This window comes from Octodon degus, unplaced genomic scaffold (assembly GCF_000260255.1).
Source record: "Octodon degus isolate 3935 unplaced genomic scaffold, OctDeg1.0 scaffold00062, whole genome shotgun sequence".
In the NCBI taxonomy this organism is placed as follows: Eukaryota; Metazoa; Chordata; class Mammalia; order Rodentia; family Octodontidae; genus Octodon; species Octodon degus.
The window spans coordinates 1,759,706-1,772,815 of NW_004524638.1; the positions used below are offsets into that span (position 1 = coordinate 1,759,706).

General features: G+C 39.4%; 1 protein-coding gene across 1 annotated transcript in view; it reads left to right on the top strand.

Annotated features, from left to right (window-relative positions):
• Window positions 1–13,110, top strand: part of Asap1 (ArfGAP with SH3 domain, ankyrin repeat and PH domain 1) — a 393,896-nt gene that overhangs the window by 231,083 nt on the left and 149,703 nt on the right. Inside the window, exon 4 of the mRNA XM_023718810.1 lies at window positions 7,656–7,728. Within this exon, the coding sequence (XP_023574578.1) occupies window positions 7,656–7,728 (73 nt within the window). The remainder of the gene's footprint in view (window positions 1–7,655; window positions 7,729–13,110) is intronic.

The following is a 13,110-nucleotide window of genomic DNA, read 5'->3' on the forward strand; positions in this document are numbered from 1 at the left end:
AGAAAATCAGGAATCTGGGATGCAGATTTGAATGACAAAAATACATTAACATCATCGAAAGACACATGGCAGTGTTGTGACCAGAATAGTGGTGAAACAACCTGCAATTTAAAAAACTAAAATCAGTGTGATTAACATGGGACTAGAAATCAGAACAGTGGTCACTTCTGTGGTAGATTAACTAGAACAGGCAAGGAGGGAGTTTTCTAGAGTGACAGAAGTGTTCCCTATCTCATCTTAGGTATAGGTGTCTGTACTTTTACAACTCAATGAAGTGAACACAAAGGACATGTTTGTCTATAAGGATATCTCAAACTAAAAATAAATTGAAAAAAATGTCTACATGTAACTGGCTTTTACTAGCTGGGAATATTTCTTTGGAATGTTAAATCCTACACCTTGTGCCAGTGCACCAGTAGCAAAATAAATCAGTGCTTTATCAGAAAAAAAAAAAAAAAACAAAAAAAACAAAACAAAAATAAATTTCTATATCCATCACCCAAGACCCCCAAATAAAACTTGCTAAATTTTCCTTCGATAAAATGTGATACTCCCTTCAAATACTGGAATAAACGTTAAAGATTGTAAACAGTGTAGTGGGCCACACCTGTAATCTGAGCCCTATTAGGATCACCATCAATTTGAGCCCAGCCTGAGCTACATAGGGAGACCCTATGTCTAAACAAATAAAGCAAATAACATATGAATTATAAATAGAAACACTACAGAATACTAGTTATATCCTGTATACTTTTAATTCTAGATACTTTTATACAGAGGCAAATTCAAATTGATGCATATCGAGTCCCATTCTAGGCCTAGCATAGTATATGTCCTTTGAAACTAAACTGACAGGTAATTTGTGCCTAAACAGAACAGACTTTGTTAGTTAGAGTTTTATACTGTAGCTGTTCTTTGGCTTGGAAAATTAATAACTTGGTGGTGGGTAGGAGCTTGCTTGGCAAAAGTCCTTAGAATCTCAAAGAAGCATCACGGAAATGGTGCATTGAGTCACTACAACAGGTCTGAACTGTGAAGTAACTTGTCAAGTGAGACCACATCCTCAGTTTAGTGTCGATAGATCTTTGCTCTCTGTGGGTCACATTCCAGCCACTGCAGCCATTCTAAGTGCAATAGAGGACACTGGGTGTGTCTGATAGAAATCTGTGGGCGTGCAGGAGAGTCTGAATCTTTAGTGTACTTCCTATAGTCTACAGCAGCACAGATAAACACCTTAAACCTTTCTTTGTATGTGATGTATCAACTTTCCTTTTCTTGGCTGTATTATGCAAATCAGACTTTATTTTCAGAGTGCATTGTTTCCCCTTATATAGCAGCCTTATTTAACTGATACTAATCTTGAAACTAGCAAGTGTTAGCATCTTCACCTCTTCCTTTCCCATGAGCTGCTGTTGCCATGTCCCTGTTCTTCATTGGCAGGTTTTCTGGGCTGCTGCTCCTGGGTGACCTCTCCTGTACCCATTAGCGTTTTTGGCTGGCACATAGGACGATTCATGGAAACCTGGGATTCATCTCCTCACACCAATATAATCAGGGCTATGCCTCCAGTGCCTGTTTCTGTTCTTCTTTTTGCCAGGACTTGACTTTCATTCCTGTTTTCTCACCTGTGTTCTTATGTGCATTCCTTTAATAATAGTGTAATAGCAATGAATATGATCTCCATAATTTGCAGAAATTGAGGGTGGGGTGATCTGTTGGGTGGTGAGCCTGTGGCACATGTGCTGCATTGGGATGTGCGTTATCATTGACAGTTCTGAAAGGTTTGCCATCACTGAGAGAAGGCTGTGTAGCACCCAGGGTGCTCTAGTGCTTTTAGACTTTCATTTCGTTTGTAGTCAGTGCCTTTATCCTCCCCAGTAAAGGGCTAGCTATTCCTTTTGTAGTACTAATTGTGTTCACATGGTCATTTTGAATTCTTCCATGGTCTCTAGGAATGGGTGTTCCTTTAGTCTCTAGTGAGGAGGTTCTGGGGCATCTGTTCAGTAGTGGAGGAGAAGGCAAATGGAGATGCATTAGCCATGTAATGTACTCAGGCGACAGTTTTCCTGTAACAGTCTCAGTCCTCAAATGTCACACACAGACGTAAGTCCTGTTTCATCATTTATTTTCTTGTCCAGTCATTCATATGCGCTGAGTTCCAGTCAATGTGATGCCATGCTGTGTGGGGATTTTATGTGAGTGTAATTAGGCATTTGTTCCCTCCATAACTTTTTGTCCTGACCTCTTTTTTTTATATTAATTTTATTGAGAAAGAAGTAGCAATGAGACAGCTTCAAAACAGGTTAATACACTACAAAGACAACAATCAATTTTCAATTAATTATTGAAACTGTCCTATTAATAGGTTTTGAAACTGTCTCATTGCTATTTGTTTCTCAATAAAATTAATTAAAAAAGGTTAGTAGGACAGTTACAGTAATTAATGCATTGCATATTGTTGACTCTGTAATAGTTATTCATAGTATAAGATGTAGACAGGATATCTTGTCTAAACACTATTCAAAGCTTTCTCATTGAACTAAGAGAAAGTAGCTGTATACCTATGCTATTTTGTATATACAGCTATAAGTATATTTTTTCACTACAAAATGGTCCTTCATTTATATCCCCTTTTTTGTTTACTTTTGTCAGAGATGGGTATCCTGTTGCCATTCATATAGTGTAGGTGCATGAATTCAGCAAAGTAATCCAATATAGTCCAGTAATCTATAATAGTAGTGGGTTTTCCCCATGACTGGCAATGTCAGAAGTTGTTGTACTCCCCTCTTGATACACAGTTGCCCAACAAGCAAAAGGTTAAAGTAATGGAGGTCTGAAACAAATGGTGTGTATAGGACAAATACATCTTTTAAAATGCATTTGGGTGCTTAATATGTACAAGGTCTTAGATTTGATCCCAGTACCACGGTTAAAAAAACCCAAACTATTATTAACATATATTGGTCATACAAATTGATGGATTTCATTTTATAAGATTTGCATGTATACATAATCTACTTTAATCATTCTCCTCTTTTTCCTCATCACCTTCTAACCCTACCAAATCCATTTTGGGATATTTTAAAGTATATAACATATTTTTGAAATGATCTATTTATAGCTAAAAGAAATAAAAAGGGAAACACTCTTTCCAAGTGAGTAAAAACTCCTTTCATTAAGAAATCATTCTGGGCTGGGGAGATAGGTCAGGAGAGTAAGTGCTTGCCTGGCAAGTGCAAGGTCCTGAGTTCAATCCCAGGTACCACCAAAAAAAGAAAAAAAATGAAGACATCATTTTGGTATAGGAGTGCATGTTTCTGAGATGTTTTACTGTTTCTGTCCCAGGGACATCAGAAAGTTCTCTCTTGGAACCACTGTGAGGAGCAGTGTGAGCATCTGAATTTCGTGGGGCTTGATAATAATCATGGGTGCCTTAATGTAACCACGATTTCTGTCTGCTTCTGTATCTCTAGCAATTCTGTGCCACTATCTTATTGTCATGGACTATTTTCTCTGTAATTATACTCATAAGATTCAGCTTCAAAGATTTATGCTTGTTTTTGAAGTCAAATCTGTATTTATTTATTTATTTATTTATTTATTTTGTGGTACCGGGAATTGAACTCAGGACCTCGTGCTTGCCATGCATCAAATCTAAGAGGTTCTTTTTCCTGCTTGAGTATAACTAAAACGAATTTTGAACTAAAAAATCTTAAATAATGACTAGCATTGATTGTCATTGCTTATTTAGTGTAAACAAGTTATACCTCAATGAAAAAGGATTGGTGTTGTAGCTCAGTAAGGAGACCTTGTGTTCAACCCCAGTACTGCCTGCCCCCTAAAAAACAGTAAAGGATGTTCACATCAAGGTTGGAAATGCTTGCTAGTTTAGCATCCCTGCTTCTTTAGTTATGTAGACATAGTAATATAAAGTTGCCATCTTGCAAAATTTTAGATAGATAGGTGCTTTTCTCTTATTAAAGACAAGCAGATTCTTTTGTATTCATTTGTTAATTCATTCTCTTCCTGCTTCTTGTCCCTATGAGATGGTCAACATCCAGTACATACTTAGGAACCAGGCACATTTGTTACGCTTTTAACGATTTAGAAGATAAAAATTTTATTGCTATTTTTCTTTTAGCCCTTATCTGATCTTACATACATGACATTTCATTTGATATCACTTCAATTATTTGCCTGACAGTTGAGGGAACGTAGCATATGTAGCCATGCTGTTTCTGAAGGAAGCTTTATATGATTGAAGAACAGTATCCCTAGAGTCTCTAACGTGGGGCTTGTGAAGTGCGTTTTACTTGGCTTCTTTTTGCCACACACAGGAGCTTAAAAGACAGGAGTGTTACCCAGGCCTTAACCGGGACTGTAGCTGTCAAATGGGAGAGCTATTAATAACCCTTGAAAGTAATTATGGGAACTTTATACACTTACCAGTTCATGGATAAGTTGGTAAACAGACAACATAAATTCTCAACCTCCGCCTTTCCCTTGTATTCCCCCAAAAGAAAGTAGGTAGATGATTTTGTAAATTATGGCTGAAATTTTCTGTGTCCCTTTTGGTCATTGTGGTAGTTACCTCTTAATATACATGGACATTAACATTTAGGTATTAATTTCATAGTTTTTAGTTTCATCCTGTCATGGATTAATGGAGTGTAGGCCTAGGTAGAGTTAGGAAATGAGGTTTTGTTGTCAAGTTCTGCATTCAAATTCCATCTCTACCACTCCAAACAAGCTAATCTTTCTAACCAATTTTTCTCATCTGTCTCATGAAACATTTGCTTACACGTAGTATCCCCTGTAATAGGTATGTAAGTAAGTTGACTTCGGGTCCTGAGTAGATGAACATATTATATAGTTAGCGGTACATAGTAGTTTTGAACCTATCTGCTATTAATGGTGTGTTGGTCAGCTTTTCAGCAGTATGACAAAATACTTGAGAAAAACAACTTAAAAGAGGAAGGTTTTATTTTGGCTCATGATTTTAAAGGTTTAAGTCCGAGGTCAGTTGGTCCCATTGCTTTGGGCCTGAGGTGAGAAGGAATATTGTTAAGATGAGAGCACTGGCAGAGGAGGCTGCTCATCTAGTGACAGCAAAAGTGTAAAAAGAGAAAACTCAAGAGGAGGGGTCCCGGAAGACTGCACATCCCTCATGGCCTACTCCTTTCAACTCGCCACCACTTTGAGGCTTGCCTCACCTCTGCTGAGCACTTAACTATGAATCCATCATGACCAAGTACCTTCCACAAGTCCTAGCTGAAGAAATGAGCCTTTTGAGAAACACTTTAGATAAAAACCAGAACAAATGGCAAATGATCTTAAATTTTCATTTATTGTGACTTTACAATGCAGTCATTAAGCTTTTTTTTTTTTTTAAGGACCGAGTAGATGTAAAGAGAAATATTAATAAAACAAAAATATTAGTGGGCCATTGGTGTGGCAAAAGTTGTTGCAGTATTGTAAATGAAAGGGATGGTGAAAGTAGCATTAGTTTATAGTGTGAAATTGCTGACTTCTGTGCCAGCATCCCAATAGAAAAAGCGTGTGCTTTGGAGTGTGGTAGAAACAAGTGTGAAAGGTGGTGGGTTCAGCTCTTTCTGGCTGTGTGACCTTGGACAAACTAGTTCTTACCTTCCTCTCCATTGCTACCGTTATTTATTGATGCCTACCACAATTCCTAGAACTGGAGATGGTATTTCACAGGGCCTAGTTCTAGTTCTAGTTCTAAGATCCAGTGCAGGAAGATAACAGATGTATCATGATTGGTAACTTGTATGTCATAGACATTATAGCTACCATGTAGTAAGTTGTGACCACCTCATCAAAATGAGAATGGCATTGGGATCAGAATGGAGCTGGCATTGGGATTCCCAGTCCCAGAAATCCTAGAAAGGACTTCTAACCCACTGTGAGTCGGGTATCCATCTGCTGGCCAGCCTTTGCTTGTCTAAAGAACAGGACCTGGAGGAAAATGATGTTGGAGCCAGAGTTGAGCTACGTATTTAGTAAAAGAGCACTTTTCAGGAAAGGGCACAACAGGTGCCTTCTCTCTTTGCATTTATCCCTTTCAGCTCTCTGTGATGACCTGAAGGATTTTTTTTTTTTTTTTTTTTTTTTTTAATGCCTTCAGGACAGGTTTGGCTGGCTTGAGTTGTGGGGATCGAACCACAGCAACCTGAGCCTGACTGCTTTGTTGAGGCAGCCACTTAAAGAGCTGAGCTAAGGGGCAGGCCCCCTGTGATGACCTTAAGGAAAGTGCTTAATATTCTGGGTTTCTCATCACAGAGTTCTGCGGTTTAAAATCTGTAATACTTTAAGTATACATTTAATGTTTTTGTAGAGCTGGCCAGATAACTCAGAGGATTAAAGCAGCTGCGTAGGCAGACACCGTGGCCTGGGGTCCACTAATGCCATGCTGGCGCTGCCCCCAGGGCATTCTGAGACAGCGATTGAGCCTGGGCACGGTCACGCGCACCTGTAGTCCCAGAGTTTGGGAGGCTGAAAAGCAGGAAAGATCACTACAAGTCCAGTCCGTGTAGGGAGACCCTGTAGACCCTGTACCTAACACATAATAAAATAAAATAAAGCTTTTTTAATGTTTTTATAGTTGTATATTTGGAGTATGGAGGTGCAGCTCAATGGTTCGAGTTCTTGCTTAGCACGCGTGAGGCTGTGGTTTTGATCCCCAGCACCATGCGCTTACACATCTGCAAGTTTATCATCATTACTTTTATTGCTTGTGTCCTCCAAATCTTGATGTACCATCTAGCCGTTCCCAGCCTGTGCACTTCAGCCTGTTGGGGAAGCAGAGATGTTCTTGTGGCTGCTCAGTGTGCCCTATTACGTACGGAATACACCTCATTGTAAACTTGCTCTTGAAGTACAATTTCAACAGGAGAGGGTCCACATTTTCAGTGTGCAGTTCGATGAATTTTAACACACGGACATACCTGACACCTGGATTGAAAGTCAACAGCAGCTGTCCCACATACAGATTGGGTAGATGTGTCGTTACCATCTACTGCATTATTTAAAAGCATCACCAATGTTGTATAGCATTTCCATCCTATATTCTTTTAGTAGACAGATTTTTAAAAATATAGCAGCCTCACAAAACCACTTCCATATGCCAGAGTTAATCTTTTTCAAACACTAAAACCCTCAAATGTAAAAAGCACGGAGGAAAGGTCATTTCTATTACACTATCCCTAAATCCTTTTTGTTTGGATGAAATTACCACTAGATGATGTGTGTTGTTCCCTTGGTATTAGTCATCATGTCTTACGTTTGTTTTTTTCCTTTATGAGATTATAAGCTCATTAGGGAGAAACAGTCTTAGGATTTCCTGTGTGCCTTGTAATTTCTTAGCAAGGAAACTGGTCAGCCACCAACCTGCTGTTTCCCCAACACTGAGCTTTGTGAGTGACTCTGCACTTAAGCAAAAACACAGTTACTCCAGTACATAGTTACTTGACATTTCTAGGCTCTGAGATAGTTTATTGTTCATAAATTTGTCAGTGTGTTATTGCTTTGGTGCGCAGCAAAAAAATACAGTTATGAATCAGTTTTCTTGTTGTTTTTTTAATGTACCAAAATTTCCAACATCTTCTTTCCTGTTTTTTGTTTGTTGTTTTCTTTAGGCTCTAGACCAAGATAGAACAGCCCTACAGAAAGTGAAGAAATCTGTGAAAGCAATATACAATTCTGGCCAAGGTAAGCAGCTACCAAATCAGGTTGTATAAATGATAAGTAATATGTACAGTGTTCTCTATGGAGGATGTTTATAAAAGACTAGATACAAGTAGAAATGTAAGTAGATTAAAGAAATTCAGTGTTTCTTTTTTTCTCTGTCAACCAGCCAACATTTATAAATGTTTCTACAGTTAAAAATAAAAATAGGGCTGGCCAGATCGCTCAGCTTACTAAAGCGCTTGCTTAGGCAGAGTGCAGCAGCCAGGGCTCCGTCCCTGGGCCGGCTGTGCCAGCCCCGCCCCCAGGGTGTGCTGAGATGATGGTTGAGGCTGCGCGTGGTGGCGCACGCCTGTAACCCCAGCACTTGGGAGGCTGAAAACAGGAGGACCACTGTGAGTTGGATCTACCTAGAGCGACCCTGTGGGCCCTGCGCTGCATACATGCATACATGCATACATGCATACATACATACATTGATACATACATAAATAGTTGGGCCAGGAAGATAGCTCAGTAGAATAAGCACCTGCCTGGCAAGCACAGGGTCCTGCGTTCAGTCCCCAGTACTGCAAAAAAATAAAAATAGTTGAAGTACATTTTATTTTGTCGTGAAGAACTGGCAGATTTTGTCAAGACACATCTGTGTGTTTCAGCCTGTGATTTAGTGGCCTCAGTTAAGTACATAGGAATCTTTTCCCTTTTCGGGGGAGGGGTAGTGCTAGCACTCCAACCCCAGGACCCTCACACTGAGCTACACCCATCCCCAGTGATACACGCATGTACGTGCGCACACACGCGTGCGCGCGCACAGGATTGTGTTTAGTTGCTCAGGCTAGACTAAAACTTAGCAACATCCAGTCTTGGTATTCTAAATGTCAGGATTACAGTCATGTGCCTCAGTACCCAACTAATCTTTTCTTCATGAGTGTGCTTGTGCATGTTTGAGAAATCAATATAGACCATCAACCTGGCATGAAAGTTAGAGGGGACAAATCTAAGTTCAAACTCAGACAGATCTGTCAGCTGTCAGAGTATCATCTTTTCTTTTGTCCATGGCGATGTCAGATAACTTGTGTGACTAAATATTTTAGCTTTGGTCTAATGCCATTGTTGACTTGGAGTTAAAACTATTTTGAATAAGAAACAAACAAAGTTAAGAGAAACAGGAGACAGCCACAAGAAATGGTAGGCTCTGACACTGCAGGAAAGGAGACGCTTGGCCACATGCAGTGAGTATCCAACTGTCTGGCTCATATCAGTATGTAAGTACCACCTGGCCTGCCCAGGGGTCCCCTCTCTAAGAAGTCATCTGTCTCTAACCCTGTAGAAAACTGGGGCAAGGAAGATAGCTAACTAACACAGAGAACACAGGCTTTGAAGTTGAACGGATGTCATTTTTCAGCCTTGCTAAACTCTTCATTTACACAAGTGACTGACTGGGTTACTTTACTTTCTCAGACCTCTGTTTTTCTCATCTGTAAAATAGGGATGGTAGCATAAAAAGTTTCTGAAATGATTTAATATCTATAAAGGACCATTTTTAGAAGTTCAATAAATGCTGAGTCCTCTTTATCACTGTACCATTAGTGCTGAAAGGAACATGAACAGAACAGAACTCAGTCGATAGATATTTTATGGCCTTCTTTCCCTCTTCAAAACTGACAATCACTTAACTAAGTAGAAACGTAATAGGCTCTTGTCTTTAAAACCTGGTAGGCCTCGAGGAGTTTTACAATACTAGTTTTTAACATATTCTGCATCCTGGAGTCTTGATACCACTGCCTAATTTCATATTTAATAAAACACTAATGTCTAGTGTGGTGGCACATTTTTGTAAGTTCAGTACCAGAGAGCCCTCCTGATAAGGACTGGTACTGTGTTTCTCATCTTTGTATCTTGTGCATTTGTCAGCATGGTTTATTAGTTCAGGTGTTTATTGAGCATCCAATATATTGTCACTGCTATTCTAGATGTTGGATATATGGGAAAAATCCATCAACACTTCTTTTTTTATGAATTTTATAGTCCAATGGTAAAGAGTCGTGTTAATCAGATCATCAAAATGGAAAGTAATTATAATTAGAAACTAGAACGTGCTATAAAGGAAAGCTTGTAAGGTATAGAGAAAGAAAAAAAAGAGATCCTTTTTAGGGTGAGGAGGGTGCTAAAGAAATGCATATGTGTTGAAAGAAATCGCAATCATTAAGTGCTTATGCTCTACTAGGCTGACCCAAACAAGCCTCTTAGGTAAGCACCTGCGTGCCCATTTTATAGATGAGGAACAGAAACTTAGAGAGTCAAGACTGTCCAAGGTGCCATACCTGGCAAGGAACAGAAGGGGAGCCTGACTGATCCCAGCTTTGCCCTCTGTGGCTACTCCATACCTGTGCATGGGACAGGGTGGGGTCTCGTGTTGCATGTTGGCTGGAAGGAGGTCCGCCCTTGGGATGCATTCTGAGGATGGCTGTTAAACATATTCACTCTCATAAATTCTCGTGAATGAATCATTCAGATGTCATCTCACAGCCTTGTAATCTGTGAGACGACTGGTGGTTGCTGGGTAGGGATCACAGTAGTAATCATGCTGTGGTTTGGGAATGTTAGGGATGTATTCCTATCCCGCCTGGCTCCTCACAGACTGTCAGGGCTGAACAGAATTTCTGCAATTACAGACAGGATGGTGCACTCAAGTTTTTGGTCATCTTGTGTGGGCAAGTATCATCTGTGATACTTGATTCTTAAAAAATAGCTCGATGACTAACATATTAGAGTTGCATATCTTTCCATGATACATGCTCAGTCCAGTCCAAGCTGTTTCTGTCCAAGGGCTTTGGCCTCATCCAAAAAAAGCCACAGAAGCTGAATTTGGTATTTTCTCAGAGTGTTTCCATAATTTTCTTGTTTTCCTATAGTGCTTAAGTACCAGAAAGCCCCACACGATAGCGTTTAAAGATTTAAGAAGCATTTTTATATTTCTGGTTGGAGATTAACCAGTCTCCCACCACCACAAAGTGGTGAAAGATGGTAGAAAATTTTAAAAGATGCTACTCGTAAGATTTATTGTTCTTCTAGCCAGGCATGGTGGCGCACGCCTGTAATCCCAGCACTGGGAAGCTGAGGTGGGAAAGTCACCATGAGTTTGAGGCTAGTTTAAGTAACATGAATTCAAGGGTACTCTGAACTACAAAGAGAAACTCTCTCTCAGACAGACCAAAAGTATTCTTACATGTGTTTGTCAGTATAAATTGGTAAATAGTATAATTATAAGAGGAATTGTTTTTGAAAAACAAATTTTTATCATTGTACCAGCACTTCAGTGATAGTGCTAGAAGTGATAGTGTGGTTTCTAAGGCTGGTTCATAAAGGAAATAGCTTCACGTGATTCCCTCTCTTCCTAGCCCCTCTAATAATTTGTTTGGAGGAAGCTGACCATCGCGTTGTCTCATCAGAAACCAGCCCTAGGCACCAGCCTTGTGAGTGAGCCACCTACAAGCAGATCTGCTGGCCCAGTGAAACCCCCAGATGCCTGGCATCTTGGCCTCACAAGAGGCCCCAGGCAGGCATAGGAGTGGTGCTAGTGCTCAGAGCATTCTGCCCTGCAGTCCTGGACTCGTGCATGCACATCATTTAGTGAGGGGTGGCTCTTGAGAAGGAAGAACTTAGTGCTTCCTTCTCAGTGCTGCTAACAGCAGTAAATACATCCTCTGCTTTTATGAAGTGGAAGAGTCCTGTGGTTCATGGGAGTAACATGGATAGACAGAATTTGTGATGCTGCCAAATGAAGTAGTTCAGAAACCTTAATCTTTTTGAGTAGATATGAGCTGAATGTGCACATGTGTACACTTCCCTGGGAGTGAAGACCTGAACACCCCTATTTCTAGGTCTTTCTCTGTGTTAAAACATTTTTGGTATATAGTAGCTTCCTTAAAATTTATGCCAAGATACATTTGGAATAAATGTTAGCTTATTAGTAACACATGGTGCCCCTAGACACCTGTAACATTGTTGAGACTAAAAGTTGTGGCTCTTAAATCTGTAATTTTTGTGGAAAAAAGAGAGACACATATATAATTTGATTTCAGTCTTATGATATGGAAATCTTGTTTCAATACAGCTGGATTATTTTTTTAATTTTTTTTTTTTTTTTTCCGTAGCCTTTTCACTGCAAGAAAGGAAACCCACTTAGTTTTCTTCTCGCCTTCTGGCTTATTTTTTCCCTCCAGTTCTCTTTCAGTTAAGATTATATAATACCCAGCTGTATAAGAAAGTGTTTGTGCTTTTTCAAAGCACAATTAATGTGTGATCTGCTCAGATTTTCATTTTGCTTGTTCAGTTTATCTATTTGAAGAAATACCTCATAGTCTGTGATGTTTATCAGTGGGCAGGAAGTCAGCAGCTTCATTTTAGCTATTCGCTGAATACTTTTTTCTGATTTGAAGGCACAGTGTGAATCTATTTGTAACTGTAGTTGGTAATTAAATTCGATGCTTCATATAATGCTAATTTTAATCCTTTAGTTTTTCAGTGGGGAGAGAAGTTTTCTTAACAGACATAGATAAGAGATAAAATAGATTATCAGGGTAAGATGTAGAAGAAAATGTCAGTGATATACCAAATCATCTGTGCTTAGGAAATTGTATCTTTTTTCCTGTTATCAAAGTGTATGGGTGGCAACTAGATTTAAAAATAATTTTTTTGAAGTAAGCTTGTTAGTAAAACAATAATAACCATAGGGCCTCAGAGGTAGAAGCGTCCTGCAGAAGTAGTGCGGTAGTGATCTGAGCAAGTTCTGAGCTAATCACTTGGGGCCTGCAAGCCGTTTTGCGTTCTTGAGGGTTCATCACTGCTCCTGAAGAACTGAAAGTGTGGAAATAATAAGCTCCTCGAACCCTGGGGAGGTGGGGGGGGATTCAAAAAACATATAAGCTTATCCAGGACAACTTTATTCCTTAGTTTTGGGGATGAAACTGGAGGGATGCATACAAATTCCTTTAGAAAATCTGAAGTCTCTTTTAGAATAATCTTAAAATAATCTTAAAACTTGAGGCTCTTTAAAGAAGTTCCAAGTTTTATATTCTAACCCTTGGCTCAAATTGCTAGTTGAAATCAGAAACTGTTCTGTGTGTGCCTGTCGTGGTGTGCTTTCTCCATCCTGCTAGTCATGAAAATGTGCTCATTTTTATTGAAATCAAGTTAATTTTTTAATGTGTATGTTTTTAATCTTATGGAATATGCATCATGGGAAAACAACACCCATTCCACAGCCAGTAGTTTAGGATTTTCTTTTTTTTTTCTTTGAGACAAGGTCTTACAGTGCAGTTTAGGCTACTTTTGAACTCTCTGCGTAGTATTGCCAATCCTCAACTTCCTTAATGCTGGGATTACAGGCATGGAGCACCACAC